The sequence below is a fragment of the Tupaia chinensis genome, unplaced genomic scaffold (assembly GCF_000334495.1).
Source record: "Tupaia chinensis unplaced genomic scaffold, TupChi_1.0 Scaffold000063_1, whole genome shotgun sequence".
Classification (NCBI taxonomy): domain Eukaryota; kingdom Metazoa; phylum Chordata; class Mammalia; order Scandentia; family Tupaiidae; genus Tupaia; species Tupaia belangeri.
In genome coordinates this window covers 150,415-171,455 of record NW_006159521.1, presented here as the reverse complement: position 1 = coordinate 171,455, position 21,041 = coordinate 150,415, and the positions used below count along the sequence as shown (strand labels likewise).

The window sequence follows — 21,041 nt, the reverse complement described above, 5'->3', positions numbered from 1 at the left end:
TGAGGAGGTACTTAACAAATGTTTAGTGATTGAAGAAGAGTCAGCTGAGGTCTGCTGGAGTCCATTTCTCCATACTCTCAACAGAGAACAGCAAAGGAGGGGCACGGGTGGGGACCCAGTCAGCCCATCTTCCCCAGCACCCCCTGTCTGTGAATCTGAAGGGAATTGGTGGTTAGGCTGATGCACATGCACTCTGGCTCCTGAGCTGGATGCCGGGTCCGTGCTGCAGAGAGCTACCCTCTGACCCCCTGGCAGGGGCAGTCAAGCCCTCCCCGCTCCCACGAGGTGTCACTGAGAATGGTGGCATAGCAGTGAAGTCTGGAAGTGGGTCAGATTGCAATCACAAGGCCCCTAGGCCTCAGTCTTGCATATGCCGACTTAGTCTGCTTTCATGGGGATGGGGTGCTCGGCCAGATACATCTCTGATTGATTATGAACCCTCCCACCCCAGAGCTGATCCAAGGGTACAAATCCAGCCCAGACAAAAGGTGGCCAAAAGACGCTGCACTGGGCCAGCCAGGGGATCAGGGAAAGGTTTTGTCCTGATTATAAACAATGTTCCCTCCTCCCCCTCCCCCGGCATCTTTCCTGACAGATTCTGGAGCAGTTGGGAGTGGGGCAGTGAGGACATCTTTCCTAACCCCACTGTCCTGACTTGCTGCCGCCAAGATCACCACCCACTGGCCTGTGATTTACTATTTTAAACCAAATATTTTTTCCGAAAACAAATTCTATCCATTTGGACAAGTTGTTTTACTCAAGGGACAGGGGCTGTTACACACAACACAGATCTAGTGTCTGGAAAAGCTGGGCATCTTCAGAAGTGCTTGAAAGAATGAGAAAGAAAAATCCCATCATTTCTGAGTAAGGTCAGCCAGTCCAGCTGGAAAAGGCAACAGGCTGTGGAGGGGAGCTGAAGGACCACTTGGCCAGCTTGCCAGACTCCGAGCCAAGCTCTTGTATAAGCTCCACAGTATTGGGAAAAGGGGAAAAAATCAGGACATGTTTTTAGTCTTGCTCAGGAGTCCCCAGAACATGCTTACAGCTCCAGGAATCTCTACTCTTCCCTACAAATGGAAAATGTGATCCACGAGAACAAACATGACCACAGAATGTGTGTCTAGTCGCCCAGGCCTGTAACAGGGGAGCCAGGCCTCATGCCATCTCATGACTGAGTCCCCTCTGCCCTTCTGAGCAGCTGGCTCACTTCAACAATGAAAAGGCAGGATGGCAGCCTCAGAATCAAAGTGCAGATTATTTTTAATTTTTAAATTTTATTTATTTATTTATTAATTTTTGAGAGATTTTCGCTATAGGGCCCGTGCGCTCGCCAGACAGAGAGAGACATAGAGACAGACAGTGAGAAATCACCCCCCAGGGGGGATGACCACGCTGCAATCCCTTCTCCTCCATTCTCCTCTCAGGATCTCGGGTACATACGCACTCACGCCCAGCATGAGTTTTAAGCCACTGGGTCCGGGACACAAACCGCGGTCGACTACGTGGGAGTCCAGCAACATAGCCATTATGCTAACTGCTGGTTCCCCAGATTATGCATTTACTGACATCTTCTCAGGCTACACTGAGTTTAGCAGGAATAAAAGCAAATGTGAAGGGTGATGTACTAATACAGTTAGCAACCCAGAGAATTGTGGGTACCGGTCCAAAACTCAAACCGCAGTCAGCCATGTGGGAGTCCAGTACCTTAACCACCATGCCACCTGTTGACCTTGATGACCCTATATTTAATAGCTTAACTTTTTTTGGTAGCTTTTTGTTATAGGGCATGCACACTCGCCTGAGAGAGACAGAGAGAGAGAGAGAAAGGGAAAGTGAGAAATGATCTCCTCCCACCCAATACCCCAAGCAGATGGCCACACTGCAATCTCTCCTCCTCCAATTTCTTCTTGGGATTATGGGTGTGCGTGCACACACACCCTCTCTGATTTTCAAGCTGTCAGATCTGGGACTCAAACCACACAGTCAACCATTTGGGATCCAGTGCCTTAACCTCAATGTCACCTGCTGGCCCTCAATAGCTTAACTTTGAATATGCAGTAAGGTTGCAAATTCAGCAAAGAAATGAATACGTTTTTTACATTTCAAGTAAAAATATTGTTTATTTCTTTATTTCACCATCATTTATATGCATGAACTGTGATGGAGGCCTGGCTTGTGTTCTGTGGAGCAAGGCCAAGAAATTGGTTATTTGATCTTCAGCATCAGATTATCATTATTGTAGAGGTGGACAAAACCATGCAAAAGGAAAAGGAAGCACATTTGCATTCATGGCGCTAAATGAAGAACAGTCAAAGCTGCAGAGTTTAACCAGTGGCTGATTTCTTGGGTTTCTTTTAAAGAACAGTATAAAGGGAATGGATTTTGCCATTTAGGCGAGCTATGTGCCAATCAGTATCACGGGACAAAGTAAGTAAAGACATGAGAAAACACACAAGCAAATCGCACCAAACCAGATGTGCTTAAATTAACCGAGTGACAGTTCACGCATCAGTCTCACAATTTCCTGTCACATGAGGTGGAAAGAAAACAGTATGGAGTGTCACAAAACCTAGTTGCTCAAAGGCCGTTGACCAGCTCCAGGAACTCTCAGAGAGGCCATCCCTCCACGCCAGCGCTGGCCACTTCTGCTTGCCCGTTGCTGCCTCCTTGAGGGTACTCTTCCTCGGACAGTGCCAGCAGTGGGAGACCGGGCTGGGGTGCTTTGGAGGTACTGGAAAGCACTCTGGCGGCCCACCTGCCTCTCTGCACAGTTAAAAGTGAGGGCTACTCCCACATTGCTCTTCATGATTCTAGAGGAGCCATCGGAGGTGCCATCAAAGCACCGGCCAAGTGCAATCTCCTTGGCCATTCGAGGGTCCTGGTCAGTGACTGTGTAGATACCATAGTTGTGGCCCAGTGGGTCCAGAGGTGCCAACATGGTGTACTCACTGGTGTCATTGTTGACTGCCAGTGGCAGGTGGTTGACCAGGTATTCATGCAGCATGGAGTTCACGCTGGCTCGATGGCAGCTGCCCTGGGGGATGACCTTCACCAGTGTGCGGTCCACACGGTCTTGGTCATAGAGCATCCCGCTGCACTTGAACTCCAGACAGGCAGAGGAGACATTGGGTTGGTCCCTATCCCGGGTGCTCCTCACATCCCGGATTCCATACAGCTTTCCCACTGTCCGCCGGTGGGTGCCTCCCATGTTGCGGGATCGTACATTCACCTCCAGGGGCCCCACAATCTTTACCTTGATGTAGCAGGCCCTGAACTCCATTGGCTTGGGCCACCATGCCAGGTAGTCTTCAGTCCAGCTCATGGGGTCATCTTCATTGAAGGGGACTGTGTTGTAGTCATACCGATCACCCTCGATCTGGTAGAACCGGAAGTGGGCTGCACTGGGAGGTGCCTCCTCGCATTCCCGGAGGTTTTCAAAGGCATAGATGGGCCCATTGCTCTCCTCAGCTGAGTTGGGCCTTGGCTTGGCTATGCTGATCTGAAACGCTGTCTTTTTAACCCGGGGGTCTTCATGGTCTGTCCTTCTGTACTTAAGTTTGTTGAGGTAGGGCTGAGGGACACCAATAGCATTTGGGTTGAATTTAGGAAAAGACTCAACTGCTTCCAGTTCCTCCCCAGCCAGGCTTGCCAAGACATAGGCAGAGTACGCATCAGGGGACTGGTCGTCACAGAAGGCTGGCAGACAGGCTCCATTGGGGCCCGTGATGACACTATCAAAGCGTCCCCAGGCCCTAGGGTTGGATGAGAAGCCAGTTCTGGGCTCCAGGTTGATGGCGGAGACTACAACACCCTGGATCTGCTCACTGGGCAAGAACCTCTCACTCCGGTAGGTCCTCACCTTGATGAAGCACCTCCTGCTTTCAGGGACATCCAGGTTAAAGAGCCTCCTCTCACGGATCTCCATGTTGCCCACCAGGAAGGTCCTGTCTTCCCTTTTGCTTCTCCTTTGGCTTTCAAATTTGAAATCACCTTCCTCCTCCCACAGCCCTGTGTCTGGGTTGAGTGACCAGAGTTTCATTGTGGGCACGTGCTCTGGCATCTTGACCTGGGTTGAGTCGAGGTGGACCTTCACCTTGCCAGCATTCAGGGGCTCTGAGGTGGCCTCATCTGTGAAGTCCACAGAGAACATGCCATATGTCCGAAGGGGGAAGGTGTCTCCTTCATCATTGATGAAGTTCAGGTCACTCTGGGCAGCTGTGGCTGTGGAAATATTCCGGGGATCCAGGAAGCTCACGCTGGCCTTCACTTTTCCTGTGTAGGGCTCCCCATTCTGCCTATAGAAACTCTTGGATGGAATCTCCAGCTCTGCCATGGGGTCTTCACCAGCCATCTCCCCCAGGGGAATAATGTTGGTCTCCATGGCCTCTAAGATGATGGGCTCTTTGCGCCGAAGCATCTTGATCTCATGGAACACGGCACTCCCTTTCTTGTTGAAAGGCAGCACTTTGGTGGTATTGACAAACTTCTGGAGCCTGTCCACAAAGGTAAGCACCAGCCTCTCGGTGTCCTGGGGGACGTGGAGGGTGAACGTGCCCTTGTAGCCAGTCATGCTCACCCGGCTATTACCCAAATATACATGGCCAAAGCGCATGGGTTCCCCATTGTCGGCGGCACTGACCCGGCCCCGCACGATGCTTCGGGTCTCCGTGCACCGTTGGCAGCTGCACTCAGCAGCCACCTTTGTGGGCAGCGTGTACCCGCTGCACTGGATCTCCCTCTCCTCTGTTCTGGAGATGCCGCAGCAGTACTCCACGGCATCCCGACACCTGATCCCGTTATCCTGCTGCCCTGCACAGGTCTTGACAGGGCAGCGGCCCACGTCATAGTAGAAGGAGTTGGTGGCATTCTGGAAGCAATCGTGGGGAAGCCGGATAAGGTAGCTCTCAGGGACTGGGTTGCAAGGAGTCTCATCAGGTGCTGCGGAGGGAAATGGTATGAATACTAGTTGTGAGTTCACGTCCCACACAAGGACATCAATCTCGCCTCTCTACAGTTCATTATGGCTTCCAAGGGACCCACATATCCATGATCTTGCTTCTCATGGAATTGTCTAGGGGAAGTGAAACAGCTGTTGCTAATCTCTTTCTATACCTGGGGAAACCACTGGCTGCTGAGATGACCAGAGCATTCAAAGGAAGGATCTTGAAAATTTGAAAGGGTATTTTTGGTTATCACCAAAACTGGGAGTGATGCCAGCATACAACAAGCAGGAGGTCATTGATGCCTTGTCCTATAATGCCTGGAATTATTCTGCATAAAGAAGTTTTCTGCATCCCACATGACTTTCACATAGCCCACCAGACATTTACATAGCTGGAAAATCTGTTTAAGATGATCAGCATTTAGTATTTTTACATAGATTTTTAAAAAAGAATTATTTATCTATTTATTTCATTGCATTCATTATAATTATTTTAAAAATTTTGACCAGAGAGAAACAGAGAAAGAAAAAGTGAGAAAGTAAGTCTCCGGGTCCAGGACTTGAACTATGGTCAGCCATGTGAGAGTCCAGGACCTTACCTACCATGCCACCTGCCAGCCCTGGATTGATTTATTTAATTTTTAGTGTTGCTATAGTGTGTGCGTGCCTGCCAGAGAGGGGACAGAAAAAGAGAAAGTGGAAAATCATCCCCAAGAGGGGATGGCTACACTGCAGTCCCTTCTCCTCCACTCTCCTCTTGGGATTTTGGGCATGCTTATGTTTTTCAAGCAGCTGGGTCTGGGATTTGAACTGCAAGGTTGGCCGTGTGGGATCCAGCTGCCTTAACCACCATGCCCCCAGCTGGCCCTATTTTTTCAATAGATTTAACCATACATTGAATTTTTCAATGTTATTACCATAGAAATCGAGCTAAGATTATACTTTGTTTAGTTTGAAACGATACTAAGAATTACTCCTCGTCTCAGAATAATCATATCCCTACAACAACATTACTGGAAGAACTGCCAAAATGATACATCTCTATCTATCAGTATTTGCAGCTGTCATTGCTGTCACAATGGCTCTGGATGTCAGTGCAAGTGTCTGACCTCTTGGTTGGTCTGCTTGTGTTATCATGCCAGAGCATTTAGATATTGAGATACATAATATTTTGTATTAAAATTATTTTTTGAAGTTCTCCATTGTGTTATAGTTAGGATCATGTGCATGTATACTTGGAAATTATATGTAGCTAAGTTACATTGATTATAGATTAATTTACATCTATAAATTTAACTTCAGAATATAAAGCAGTATTAAAAATAACTGACAGGGCTGGCCCACAGTGTGCTGGTTAAAGCAGCTGGATCCCACATGGCCAACTGTGTGACTAGAGTCCTGAGCCAGTGACTTTGAAAATCATGTTGGGCACATGTGCATGCACATCCAAAATTCTAAGAGGAGAATGGAGAAGAAGGAATTGTAGCGTGGCCATCCCCCCAGGGTCTGCTTACTCACTTCCCTCTCTCTCTTCCTGTCTTTTTCCAGCAAATGCATGCACCCTATGGCAAATTAAATAAATAACTGGTAGGCAGGAACCATTGGTATGACAGGTGGGGAACCACTCCTGGGGGGTTCCACATTCCCCTCTGCTGAAGTTCAAAGTGCCTTATGTCTTGTCTATCCTAAGGTCTGTTGCTCAACTTTCTTGGAATCTGTGAAATATTCCAGGATCCTTCCAATAAATGCTCTCGCCCTCTGCCTTTTGTTTTGGTTTGTTTTGTTTTGTTTAGGCCAATTTCTAAGATATCCTCCCTTCTCCTCACTTTTCAGTGACAGGTTCCTGATTGGTCTTTGGCTCCCCCCTCCCCCTAGTTCACTTCTTGAAGCCAGCTCCAATCAGGTCATCCTTTCTGGCAAAGCCCTCTCAGTTCCCCACATCTGTCTTTGCTCATACTGGCCCCTCAAGTTGGAATACCTATTCCTCCACACACACAGCCCCTGTCCATTCTTTAAGACTTGGGGTTCACGGTCTTAGCTGAAAATTACCAGGGAGCCTTTAAATCACGTATACCAAGGCCATATCCCAGACCAATCAAATTGGATCTTCTGTTGGTAAGACTGAAGCATCACCAGTACTAAAAACTTAACAGGTGGGGGCCAGCAGGTGGCATGGTGGTTAAGGCTCTGGACTTACACACGGTTGACCACGATTCAGGCCCCAAACCCAGGAGCTTGAAAATCATGCCAGGCTCATGTGTGTACATTCCCAAAATCCCTAGAGGAGAATGGAGGAGAAGGAATTGTGGTGTGGCCATCACCCAAGGGGGTGATTTCTCACTTTCCCACTCTCCTGCTCTCTCTCTGTCTCTCTCCGGAGAGCATATGTACCCTATGGCAAAACCTAAAAATAAAACAAAACTTAACGAGTAGTGCCAGTGTACAACCAAGGCCAAGAACCACTGTTTAGGCCCAGCTGGAACGCTTCTCCCCAAAGCAGCCATCCATGGTCACTGCCACCTAGAAGGTATCTGTCTCATCTACCAGAGTCCATGCCCCTACCTCCTGCATCAGCTGTATTTATCTGTTTGTGCTTACATGTCTCTTATATTTCTTTACCTGTCTTCAAGTGGTGGCTCTGTGATGTTGAGATTTGGGTCTGTGCTGTCCTTATGTCCCAGAGGAGATGGCAGCGGGCACAGCAGAGCAAACCCTGTGATGTCACTGCCTGGCAATGCTCACTGGGAAGCGTAGTGGACCCTACTACAGACCCAATACCCCCAGGGACCCAGAGAGGCTTACCTATGACAGTCAGCTGGGCGACCTGGGACTTCACAGCCCCAGCGTCACTCTGGGCCTTGCAAAAGTACTCCCCAGCCTGGTCCTGCTGCAGGTTCCTCAGCACCAGCTTGCTCTCGTGCTTGTAGAGAGAGGGATCCAGCAGTGTGTTGTTGTGGTACCTGCGGGAGCCTTTAAATCACGTATACCAAGGCCATATCCCAGACCAATCAAATTGGATCTTCTGTTGGTAAGACTGAAGCATCACCAGTACTAAAAACTTAACAGGTGGGGGCCAGCAGGTGGCATGGTGGTTAAGGCTCTGGACTTACACACGGTTGACCACGATTCAGGCCCCAAACCCAGGAGCTTGAAAATCATGCCAGGCTCATGTGTGTACATTCCCAAAATCCCTAGAGGAGAATGGAGGAGAAGGAATTGTGGTGTGGCCATCACCCAAGGGGGTGATTTCTCACTTTCCCACTCTCCTGCTCTCTCTCTGTCTCTCTCCGGAGAGCATATGTACCCTATGGCAAAACCTAAAAATAAAACAAAACTTAACGAGTAGTGCCAGTGTACAACCAAGGCCAAGAACCACTGTTTAGGCCCAGCTGGAACGCTTCTCCCCAAAGCAGCCATCCATGGTCACTGCCACCTAGAAGGTATCTGTCTCATCTACCAGAGTCCATGCCCCTACCTCCTGCATCAGCTGTATTTATCTGTTTGTGCTTACATGTCTCTTATATTTCTTTACCTGTCTTCAAGTGGTGGCTCTGTGATGTTGAGATTTGGGTCTGTGCTGTCCTTATGTCCCAGAGGAGATGGCAGCGGGCACAGCAGAGCAAACCCTGTGATGTCACTGCCTGGCAATGCTCACTGGGAAGCGTAGTGGACCCTACTACAGACCCAATACCCCCAGGGACCCAGAGAGGCTTACCTATGACAGTCAGCTGGGCGACCTGGGACTTCACAGCCCCAGCGTCACTCTGGGCCTTGCAAAAGTACTCCCCAGCCTGGTCCTGCTGCAGGTTCCTCAGCACCAGCTTGCTCTCGTGCTTGTAGAGAGAGGGATCCAGCAGTGTGTTGTTGTGGTACCTGCAGGGATGAAGAGCTGAAGGCTGAGCGGGCAGGGAGGATGGCTATCCCTGGGGACAGTGCCAGAGCAAGCAACCAGTGAGACAGATGGAGGATGGGTCCCTGAAGATACCAGCATCATCTCTGACTTGGATCACCCAAGAGCATTGATTGACCTCAGTGTCAAGAGACTTGTTTCTAAGTCCCAGCCCCTTCACATAATGGCTCCTTGGACAAATCCCTCAGCTCTCTGAGCTTCAGCTTCCTGGTCTACCAGCTAGGTGCAGTGGTCTCAATCCTGTGACCTCACAGGATTGTTGAGAAGCCAAACAAGCAGCTATAAAATATTTGTGAAGGGTAAAGGCTTCACAGTCATGCTGGGTTCTGACTTTGTTTGCTTTTGTCAGGAAAAACAAGGCCAAGGAATTTGGTCCTGTGTCCAAGGATATGTAAGTTAGGGCCCTGAGACTAGAGATGGCTGGTGGGGACCCAGCTTTGAGGTTACCGCAGGAGGGTTGCTGGACATCTGGGCAGTCTCAGCCTCGCTAGCTCCCAGAGTGCCAGCATCCGGGCTCTGTACCAGACCTCACTTGTCACTTTATTCTGCTGGTTACCGTTCTTATTAATAAGTCCAGACCCAACACAAGAAAGCTCTGGTCTCCGAGAGAAGAACTGCTGGTGCTGCTGGTGGAATACGCACCAGAAATACTTATCTGGACTGGGCTTCCCTGTGGCCTTACAGCACAGGGAGACGCTCTGCCCGGCTCGCCGCGCTTTTGTCTCAGGGTTCCTCACCATGTACGGGGTCTCTGGGACAGAGGATGAGAAACAGCAGTTTGGTTTATGCTTTATGGCAGACTCTAAAGAGCTTTGATACCCACTCCCCCTCCCCAGGGTCTTTGGTGTTGAAACTGTCCACCCCTGTCCATCTCCTATGTTCCTAATGGAAGCAGTCCAGAGTAGAGTCCACCCCTCCATACTCTCAGCCTGGGACCTGCTCCCCTGGCCTCTCAAGCAGCATCTGGGTGAGACAATGGAGAACTAAGGAAACATTGTACCAGCCAAATTAGATGGCCCTGCCACTGGGGTTCTAGTGGTGCAATATCTATGTGCTACTTTCTCAGCAGAAGTGTCTGACCACCTGCACCATTTCTGAACTCCCCAAGCCTCTCCATGACCTCCAAACCTCACACTGTATTACAATCGACTGTTTAGATAAGGCGACTGAGGAAGGCCTCAGACATTCGAGGGAGCAAGCCCTGCCAACAGCTGGGGAAGAACACGCTAAGCAGAGTACGTGTGGCAAGTGTAAAGGCCCTGGGGCAGGAGTGTCTCTATGTTTGAGGGACAGATAGGAGCCACTGTGACTGCAGTAGAGTGACTCAGCATGGGGGGAGTAACCCAGAGGTGAGAAGAGATGTAACAGGGAGCCAGGGGCTGCAGGGCCTTCTGGGCCTGCTAAGGGTCTGGGTTTTACTCTCAGCAAGCTGAGAGGCCAGCTCTTAGCATAGTAACCCTTTGTTTAAACATCTGGGGCTGCTCATTGGCCCTACCCCCAAGGCCTTGATTACCTGCCCTCATGAACTCCGCATTGATGGTGGCTGCCTTGAGGCTGGTCTTGGGCATTGTGAGCACAATGGGGGCAAACTTAGTCTTTGTGATCTTCAGGGTGCTCTTGCCATCAGGGCACAAGCCAGGGATGTGGAACCTCCCACTGCTGTCTGTCTGGGTCAGCAGCTTCAGCGTCTTGGTCAGCAGGTAGACACTGGCCCCTGAGGCTGGGTCTCCACTGGGGAGGGAGACTGCCCCATGAAGCATGAAGTCCTGGCACATGCAGGCATCGCAGTCAGCATTCGCATGGCCCATGGAGCAGGTCAGGTCACAGGCTGTGGGACAGGGGCCACATCAACAGGGCTTATATGGATTCTGGCTCTCCTTCAGCCTTGCACACCCCAAGACCTGTAGACTCACATAGGCTTCTCCTCATCTTGAGGCCTTGATTACCCTTCCTTAGCCTGCACGACTAACTCCTACTCATCGTTCAAGACAGCCCAGGACACCTCCTCCAGGATGCGTCCCAGGATTACCGTAAGCTATGATGATTGACCTTGCTCTGTGTTTCTACATCATCCTGTATATCTCCATCAGACCATGTAATAGATGCTCAGTTCATATTTGGTGAGTGAATGAAGAGCTCTGTTCCAGACTGACCCCTCCAACCCGTCTTTCCAGACTGCTTCAGCCTCACCCACCGCATCCCGCCCAGTGCCAGTAGGGAGGGTGATACCTGTACAGGCCTGGCCCACGCAAAGTTGGCCTTCCTCGGTGGCCTCACTGCACAATGACACCGTCTCCGCCAAGCAAGTGCGTGTACGGGTCTGGACCCCGGTGTGACCACAGGGAGCTGAGCACTTGCTCCAGGGAGACCACGGGTTCCAGATGTGCTCTGTGTCTTGGTGCAGGGACCCTGAAAAATTGGATAGGCAGAAAGTTTGACCTCCCTCCCAAGGGAGCTCTGTCAGGAAATCTGCTCTGAGACTTTCATCTCTGGTCAGGAGAGACAGGGCCTCCATTTACATCATAGATGCCGTTGACGTTTGTATTTACTGCAATGATTTTTCCAACAGATGGAGGTCAAGAGCCTTAAGGGAGAGTGTCCCTAATTTGCACAAGGTGCCGCCTGGGCTGGGACGTCCCGGCAGGCTAGTTGGCCGAGCACCAGGACTTTGATATGCTGTCCTGGGATGCCCAGGGGTAGCTCCATCTTCCTCTCCACTGTGGAAACAGCTACATGGTGCTGCACAGGGGCTCCCTGGGAATCAGGGCCTGGGACCTGCAGTGACTCAGACACCACGGACCCCTTTCTCACCTCTGGTCTGGGACCCATCTATACAAATGGGGCCTCAAACCTTACCCCGGAGACCAGCCTGAGTTCCTGCTCAAGATGACGCCCACTGGCTCCTGGGGCTGTGGGGTCAGGCTGTGGATAGTGGACCCCCGTGGGCAGGCCTGGCCCACCCAACATCTGTGTTATCCCGTATTAGGTGTGGAGGGCGAGGGGCAGGGGGTGGGTAGAGAGCACGCACTCTGCAAACATAGACACGATTCAAACCTCAGCTCCGCTCTCAATAGGTGCGTAATCATGAGAGGTCACCTAACCTCTCTGGACCTCATGGAACTTGTCAAGATAGAGGTTTCTCCAAAGCCAGTCGTAAAGGTGAACGACACGGGTAGCCAGTACGGAATCTGGCATGCAGGAACAACACTGCACACTAAAGCTTAGTGAGCATTATCTGGGTTAAGCCCTCGACATTCATTATCTCATTTAATCCTCACAAAAACTCCTATGGGGAACCAGCAGTTAGCGTAATGGCTACGTCACTGGACTCCCATGTAGTCGACCATGGTTCACGTCCCGGACCCGGTGGCTTAAAACTCACGCCGGGCGTGTGTGCGTGCGTGCCCAAGATCCCAAGAGGAGAATGGAGGACAAGGGATTGAGGCGTGACCATCCCCTCTTGGGGGTGATTTCTCGCTTTCTGTCTCTATGTCTCTCTCTGTCTGTCTGGCGAGCGCATGCACCCTATAGCGAAAATGTCTCCAAAGAAAAAAATCCTATGCAGGCCAGCTAGTGGTATGGTGATTTGGGCAGCTGGATCCCACATGGTTGACTGTGTGGTTCCAGTCCTGGACCTAGCAGCTTGAAAAACACATTAGGCATGTGTGTGTGCATGCCCAAAATTCCGAAAGGAGAAATGAAGGAGAAGGGATTGCGTCACAGCCCTCCCCCATGAGAAGGTGCTTTTTCACTTCCCTTCTTCCGCCCTCTAGCAAGTGTACATGCCCTCTAACAAAAACAAAACAAAACAACCTATGAGGAAGAAATTTCACCCCTCTTTTACATGTGAGAAACCTGGGCTAAGAGCTTCCAAAAATTTATTTAAGGAACACAGTCCATACGGTATGCTCAGGATTCAAACCCAAGCAGCTTGACTCCAGAGTCCACGATACTCCCAGTGTACCGCTGAGATTCAATAAAATGGGCTGATGGGGCCAGCCCTATGGCCTAGTGGTTAAGAGAGTCCCATCCCACGTTGCTGACCACAGTTCAAATCCCAGCCCTGGCTACTTGAAAAACACACTAGGCACACATGTGTGCCCCAAATCCCAACAGGATAGATAGTGAAATAGAGGAGAAGGGACTGTGGCGTGACCACACCCCATTGGGGAGTGCTATCTCCCTCTCTGTCTCAAGGTCTCTCTATCTCTAGTTTCTGGCAAAACAAAACTATACCAAAAAACCTTGGTAGGAAGTACCCTTAAACACAGGCCAGAATGCCACGGGGAAGGTTGTGGCACTGGTGACAGGTCATTATCAGAGCCGAAGCATGCGTGCCATGTCCACGGCTCCTATGGCAAGTGGCAGGTCTTGGCCTTTTCTAGTGTGGCTGGTGGGAAGTGGCAGGAGGGGACCGTTGGGGCTCACCTGGTGGGCAGAGGAAACGCACAGTGTAATTGGAGCAGTTCTGGCCTGGCCTCTGCTCCCTGTTGCGGCACCAGAAGCCCTCGCTGGGACTGCCATGAACCACCTGGCCAGTGCTGCCCGCGGGCCACCAGTCAGTGGTCCGAGCCTCTAGCCGCAGGGGGCGGGCGCATACACGGTCACCATAGTAGAAGCGAATGGCGTCCAGCCGCTCATAGTCACCCTGTCCACCTGGGTGGTCAATGTTGAACCACGTCGTCCACTCGCCAGGACCTGAGTGACAGAGCCAGGCTGAGCGGGAGCCATGCCCTGGAGCCCAGGAGAGCTCCACCCCTCCTGTCCTGTTAAATCCCTAGGAGTCACCCCTACTATCTCTCACCTACTGGGTCACATTCACCTCTGCAGCAGCCCTGCAATCTTGTCTATACCCTACACTGCCGAGGCCTCCAATCAGAGCCTGGCTGGCCCATGTCAGTAACTGCTGCCTGGTCTCTCTTCCTCAATGCTGCCCTTCCACCCTATCCTACCCTCCCTGATGCTAAGGCCAGGGTGAGCTGTCTACTGAGGCTTGGACCACACCACTTCCCAGCTTAAAAAGCCCTCAGCCAGGCACTCAGGGTGCTGGTGAGCTGGCCCCTGCTCTCTCCAATCCTCATCCGCTCCTCCCTCCCCATGTGGCCCCAGGAAGCTCTATAGCAGGGATCCCTAACCCCTCCAGCCCCTCTTTAGAGCAATGTAATAATAATAATGCACTCTATAAATGTAATGTGCTTAAATCATTCCGAAGTCATTCCCCTGCTCCTGTCTATGGAAAAGTTGTCTTCCACTGAATCAGTCCCTGGTGCCAAAAAGGTAGGGAACCACTGCCTATGGCATTCCTAGGATATATCAGGCAGCTTCACGAGCCTCAGCCCTCCTGTATCCTCCGTTCCTCTGCATGGACTGGGGCGTAGGCCAAATGCCTTGTAAATGTAGGTTTCCGCGGAACCCTGACATCATGCCCTGGCTTCAAAGAGTCACCTAGCAAGCTCAGCAAAGACCTGCATTCCGCCCCCCACTCCCTCCTTCAGACACAACTCACTGTGCGGGGATTCAGCAGGGCTGGCAAAGTTCCTGGCGGTCCTCTTCCCAGGCTGGACTCTTCGCACTGACTGAGTGAGCATAGTCTGCCGCCCTGAGTGCCAGGAAAAGAAGCTAAGTGAGAGGCCAGGACTGACAGCTCTCGAGACCCAAGGAAGCAGGTGATGTGATGGACGGAGCATGAGGCACATCACTCTGCCACTTACTGCCATGCAAACACAGAACGTTTCATTCCTCTGAGCCCCCTTTGCCATAGGGATGCACCGGGGCCAGCAGATGGTGTAATGGTTACACCGCTGGACTCCCACGTAGTCAACCACAGTTCGAGTTCCGGACCTGGCAACTTAAAACTCATGCCAGGCACGTGTGCGTGTGTGCCCAACATCCTGAGAAGAGACCGGAGGAGAAGGGGTTGCAGTGTGACCATCCCCCCTGGAGAGTGATTTCTCACTTTCTGTCTCTCTGGAGAGTGTACGCACCCTATAGCAAAAATCTCTTTTAAAAAAAGTAGGGATGCATTAATCATCACTACTATCTCAAAGGGTCTTGGTGCATTCCTCAGGATGGCAATGAATACAGAGCGGCCTGGCATTTACCACATGCTCAGTGAATGGCCATTCTCTTCTCACTTGTTCTGGAAATGGATCATCAGGTGCTGCTGAGTGGGTTGGGGCTCCTGCTTTGGCATCTGGACCTGTCCTTCTTGGCAAAATGGAGCCTTATTTTTCTCAACAGTAAAATGAAGATATCGGTTCCCGCTTCACAAGTGGTTCAGTTGGTGTGAGGATTCCACAAGGTAAGACGTGAACTCTCTGAAGTACATGAAGATGGGAGCATGAGCTCGGGAGGCTCTGCCAGGTCCTCACTGTGTGACCTTGAGCAAGCTGCTTAGCCCATCTGACTCCATGTTCTCTCCTCGTGAATTGGGGATAATAATAGTCCCTGCCTTAGAGGATTGTGGGGATTAAATGAGCTCATTCATAAAATCCACTTAGGCCTACCCCATTGCACAACAGTTAAGTGGCATGCATGGATAGCCAGATCCCACACGGCCAACCAGGGTTTGAGTACCAACCCCAGCAGCTCCAAAAACATACTGTGGAGCCAGTAGGTGGCATGACAGTTAAGGCGTTGTATCCCACTTGGCCAAATCTGTGGTTCGAGTCTCAAACCTGGCGGCCTGAAAAACATGCTGAACATGCATATGCTTGCCCAAATCCCAAGAAGAGAATGGAGGAGAAGGGATTGCAGCGTGATTTTTCACTTTCTCTCTCTCTCTCTTGTCTCTCTCCAGCAGGCGCATGTGCCCTATGGTTTAAACAAACAAACAAACAAAATACCAACTATCTGCATGCCTAGTATCCTGACAGAACGGAGAAGCAGAGGAAGAGGGAATTGTGCTGTGGCTATGCCCCATTAGGGGGTGTTTTCTCTTTCTCTGGCAGACTCATGCACCATCTAGCAAGTATAAATAAATTTATAGGAAAAGTAGAACCCCCTCAGGACAATACCTCACACATGATGTATCTGCAACTCTTTTTGCCCAATGCCTGGTGCAATAGGTGTCCACTTCTCTTGTGGCGGGGGGGCGGGAGCGGAGTTTGGCTTTGGGAATCCTCCCCCCCAACACACACCTATGAAAGACTCTCTGGGCAGTGGTCCTCAACTTTCTGGCCCCGGGCTGGTGAGGTCTGCCAGAGCATGGTACAGGGTCCCCAGTCCTGAGGCTGGGCTGGGGGCTCCAGAATGGGAAGGAGAAAGGAGAGATGAAGGCTGCAAAGGCTTTGAAAGGCAATTAACTCTCACTGGAGGAGCCAAATCAGAATTCCCTCTGCTGCTTAATTGGGGTGATAGAAGCTCTTTTAATCAACCTAATCTGATTTCCCCTCAGATGGTTGAATGTTAATCATCTTCACAAACAGCAGCTGTCAGGGTGGAAAGAGCGAGGCGGGAGGCGGCACACACCGGCTGGCACTCCTGAGACAGCCTTTGTCCCAGCACCTGTGGTCACAGAGCCTGCAGGGCATGCAGCTCAAACAGGGTTCTGGGCATTTTTTTCTTAGCTGGAGTATGTGGTCAGAAGTCAGGAGAGGAAGGGGAGGTGGGAGAGAGCGTGTAGGGTAGTGCAGGGAGCTCTATGCATGATGCTTCCAGAAGTCGGCAGTTCCACCAGCAAATTCTCTCCACCAGCTCTCTCCAGAGTCAGCGTCACTGGAGGACAGGTCAGACGGCAAGGAGACCTGAAGGGTTCTGGTGCGTCTGTGAAATGGACTGCAGGGTCTAAATGAAATTGATATATAGGCCAGAAGTATTTTCATGAAACTAAAAAGGGACCTAACCCCAAACCTGATTCTGAAAACTCAGTGCTGCCCTGTGATCCCCTTTTGCTTTGGTTGCCAGGAAGCTCAGAGCTAAATTTAGTACTCAGGGGAAAGTAACCCTCTAATGCGTTCTCCTTCCTCTGAATGATGGCTCATCGCTCTCATTTAAAAGGTTCTATTCTGTGAAGTTTTTTTTTTTTCTTTTTTTTTTTTTTTGGAGAGGTTTTCACTATAGGGCACGTACACTCACCAGAAAGACAGAGACAGAGAGACAGAAAGCGATAAATCACCCCCCAGGGGGGCTGGCCATGCCGCAATCCCTTCTCCATTCTCCCCTCGGGATCTTGGGCATGCACGCACATGCGCCCGGCGTGAGTTTAAGCCACCGGGTCCGGGACTCGAACCGCAGTCGACTACATGGGAGTCTAGCGACATAGCCATGATGCTAACTGCTGGTCCCTATTCTGTGAAGTTTTAATATTGAGAACTATCTCTGATTTTACAGGGAAACAAGCAGATTATACATTAGAAATAATTCTGTAAAACAGTCTTAAGGCCATTACCGTTTCTCAAGGCAGATTTACATCTGGGTCCCAGACCAGAAGTGACCTCACTATAGCAAATAGAAAATTTGGGGGCTCAAATGTACTTAGCCTGTACCCAACACAGATGTGATTTCCAGGACCAGGAAGAACATCCAAGCCTTGATCTCCATCATCTTTCCCCAGGCCTCGTAGGAAAGTAGCAGGAGTTGGGTTAGAGTGCTTCACAGACCCTGCTTGTCTCAGGAATGCAGTCCCCTGGGCAGTTTTTCTGATCCAGTAACCTGCAAAGAAGCAAGGCTCATCAGGTTCCACATTTCTGAGTCATCTCTATGGCTCAGGCAGAAATAGTTATTTTTTTTTTTTGGAGAGATTTTCACTGTAGGGCGCGTGCGCTCGCCAGACAGACAGAGAGAGACATAGAGACAGAAAGCGAGAAATCACCCCCCAGGGGGGATGGTCACGCCGCAATCCCTTCTCCTCCATTCTCCTCTCAGGATCTTGGGCACGCACGCACTCGCGTCCGGTGTGAGTTTTAAGCCACCGGGTCCGGGACACGAACCGCGGTCGACTATGTGGGAGTCCAGCGACATAGCCATTACGCTAACTGCTGGTTCCCTCCTGGCAGAATAGTTCTTGACCGGGACCAGTAGTTGATGTAATGGCTATGTCACATGTAGTTCACCGCAGTTCAAGTCCTGGACCCGGTGGCTTAAACTCACACCGGGGGTGTGTGTGGATGTGCCCAAGATCCCAAGAGGAGAATGGAGGAGAAGGGATTGCGGCGTGACCATCCCCCCTGGGGGGTGATTTCTCGCTTTCTGTCTCTATGTCTCTCTCTGTCTGTCTGGCGAGCGCACGCGCCCTACAGTGAAAATCTCTCCAAAAAAAAAAAAAGAAAAAGAAAAAGAAATAGTTATTGACCTGTCAAGGATGGAAGGGTGGATAGAATGAAGTCTTGTGGGAATGACATCTGCCCAAATTGCGAAACCAAGCCGCTTGGGAGGTACGGAGGCCCAGAATCTGAGTTCAGATGAGGCAGACCCTGGGTTCAGGCTCCAGGGTCCCACATGGAGATGGGCGCAGGGAGAACAGAGGTGTGGAGGTTACTTGCCAGTGAGGAGGGGCTGAGGCTCACTCCTAGCAGCTTCTGGGGCACTCATTAATCACTTCTAAGACTGGGGTTTGGGCGGCATTTGTTTTACTGCCCTTTGGTGGGGTTCACACTCTTACATAAGGGCTGCATATGAAGGCCATGCAGCAGCCCTGGCCTGACTGCGGTGGCCTCTTGTAAGGCAGGCGGGTGGGAGGGTGTGGGTCCCTCCGACACGCCACCTCTGTGAACACTTTCCCAGATGTGCATGGCTGGATCTGGATCACATTTCTAGTCTGCTTATTTGGGGCCTGGCTGGGAGTTCATTCAGCCAGGAGCCAGCTGAGGGACAGCAGAGGGGATGCACCGTGAGTGCGTTCTGGCCAGGGCTCCCCAATAACTACTGAGTTGGGGGCTGCAGGGTGGGGAGAAGAACGCGGACCTGGCATAAGGACTGGGAACCATGGGGCATGTGTGGCCCCAGCTCTAGGTCAACAGCACGATTTTTATCTCTTCCCCTGAGTTCTGGTCAACCCAGAATCTAACTAGTTTCTGTAGATTCAAAAATACTTCCCTTCGACCTCCAAAGCCCAGGGTGTGGTAGGAAAAGGAAGATTCCTCCTCTCTGGAAAAAAGGTCCAAGAACACTTGGTTGTCCGTGGGGAAGAACAAGCCAGTCCTACATTGCAGACCACCTCGCTGTAAAGCCCTTAACCCGCTCGCTGATGAGGGAGCAGAATCACAAGGCGGTCCCAAAGGTCCCCAGCTATTGTGTCTTACCTCAAGCTCCGAGCTCTGAGCATGGAGTCGAGCGGTCCCGGCCGGTACTACATTTGGCCTGAGCCTGCTCCGGGGCTGTCTGAGCGGCAAGGTGGCCCGAGGCTCCTTGTGGAAAAGCCATTTCCCATCTGGCAGCCCCGCGGAGGTTTCTTAGCACCCCTGCCGTTTCCTCGGCATATGCCCTGGTGGCCAGTGCCCATCCCACACTCCTCAGAACTCTCGGACAAGGCAGACCGGCGGACCGCAGGTAAAAAGTGGGACACCCAGAGGTAGAGACCCTAAGTAGGACCTGGGGGTTCCTGACCTCAGGTGGGGAAAGGAGAGGACTTTAGGCCAATCGGGAAAGGCGAGAACTTCAGAGCAGAAAGGGGAGATGAGAGGAGAAGAAGGTGGTGGGGCAGGCAGGAGCAGCTGAGACGGCAGTGGGGTGCAGGGTGGGGGAGGAGTGGGCTCACCATGTCCTGAGCAGGGCTCCTCCTCAGCTGGGGGCCCAAGCCTTCTGCTCCCCAGCAGCCCAGCACCGGCCTTTTATAACACAGCTGGTGGCTCAGCCTGTGGCAGCCAGCCACGAAGCAGCCGCAGGGAAACCAGATCGGAGCACAACCTCCCCCGCCCCTCCCCACGCTCCCCACAACCCACAGAGGCTGGATTTGATGTCTAGATCTTTAGGGGAGATGCTGCAGAGCCGAGGGGTGGGCCAGGTGGGCAGCTCTTCCCCGGGGGTCTGCATGCAGAGGTGGGGCTGGGTGCTGAGAGCAGCCCTGGAAGGGGCCCAGGGGAATTCTGCACCTTGGCAGCTGTTCATGGCTCAGAGGACGGTGGCTCTTGCCTGAGTTCTGCTCGCAGATCCCTGCATTGCGGCGCCCCCGCCGTGGGCCCCCCACCCACGAACCAGCCGCAGGGAAACCAGATCGGAGCACAACCTCCCCCGCCCCTCCCCACGCTCCCCACAACCCACAGAGGCTGGATTTGATGTCTAGATCTTTAGGGGAGATGCTGCAGAGCCGAGGGGTGGGCCAGGTGGGCAGCTCTTCCCCGGGGGTCTGCATGCAGAGGTGGGGCTGGGTGCTGAGAGCAGCCCTGGAAGGGGCCCAGGGGAATTCTGCACCTTGGCAGCTGTTCATGGCTCAGAGGACGGTGGCTCTTGCCTGAGTTCTGCTCGCAGATCCCTGCATTCCACTGGCCCTGGCCTGCCCAGAGGGAAAAGGCCCTCTCTGGTCTTAGCACATACTCCAGACTCAGGCGCACTGCCACCTGGGCCCCGTGGAGCATGCCTGCTCTAAGCTGGGCAGCTACTCAGTTTCGCTGGCCACTGAGGGAGCACCCGGGAACCTCAGAAGAGACGAGGGACAGAGGAAGCATGGAGCACAGAATGTCACCTGGTGTGAACAGCTCTTCCTTGTGCGTATGTGTGAGTATGCATGTGACTTCAGGTGACATGCGCACATGTGTGTATGTCTGACTTCAGGTGGCATACATACATGTGTGAGTACGTGTCTGACTTCAGGTACCACGCATGCTTGCATGTGAGTACGCATCTAACTTCAGGTGGCATTCATGTGTGAGTATGTGTCTGACTTCAGGTGGCATGCATGTGTGTGTGCGAGTCCACGTCTGACTTCAGTTGGCTTATGTGTGTGCGTGTGAGTACATGTCTGACTTCAGTTGTGGGTAATCACAGCTTCTGAATGGCCAGCCTTACCTGTCAGTGGAGTAGACAGCTGTCTTACCCTCTCCATCTCCCGCTCCTGTCTCTTGCTCTCCTTCTCCAGCTTCAGTGGCCATTGTCCTCTGGCCTCGCTCCCAGTCACCTGCCACCCTGCCCCACCCCAGCCTGAGGCAGGGTGTTGGCACAGGCAGTGGTGCTCTAATTTTAGCATGCATTCGGATCACCTGGAAGGCTGTTAAAACGCAGACTTCTGGACTCCACACCCAGTTTCTGACTCAC

General features: G+C 51.8%; 1 protein-coding gene across 1 annotated transcript; it reads right to left on the bottom strand.

The window, feature by feature from the left end:
- Positions 1 to 2,129: 2,129 nt before the first annotated feature.
- CILP (cartilage intermediate layer protein) lies at positions 2,130 to 19,622 on the bottom strand. The gene is made up of 9 exons (XM_006141719.3): positions 19,549 to 19,622; positions 17,339 to 17,504; positions 14,359 to 14,451; positions 13,281 to 13,550; positions 11,082 to 11,261; positions 10,366 to 10,680; positions 9,495 to 9,603; positions 8,658 to 8,815; positions 2,130 to 4,938 (listed from the first exon to the last, which is right to left on the bottom strand). Exons 2-9 carry the CDS (start codon positions 17,394 to 17,396, stop codon positions 2,570 to 2,572), a joined length of 3,552 nt encoding a protein of 1,183 aa, XP_006141781.3. The 5' UTR covers positions 17,397 to 17,504; positions 19,549 to 19,622; the 3' UTR covers positions 2,130 to 2,569.
- Between the last annotated feature and the right edge of the window lie 1,419 nt (positions 19,623 to 21,041).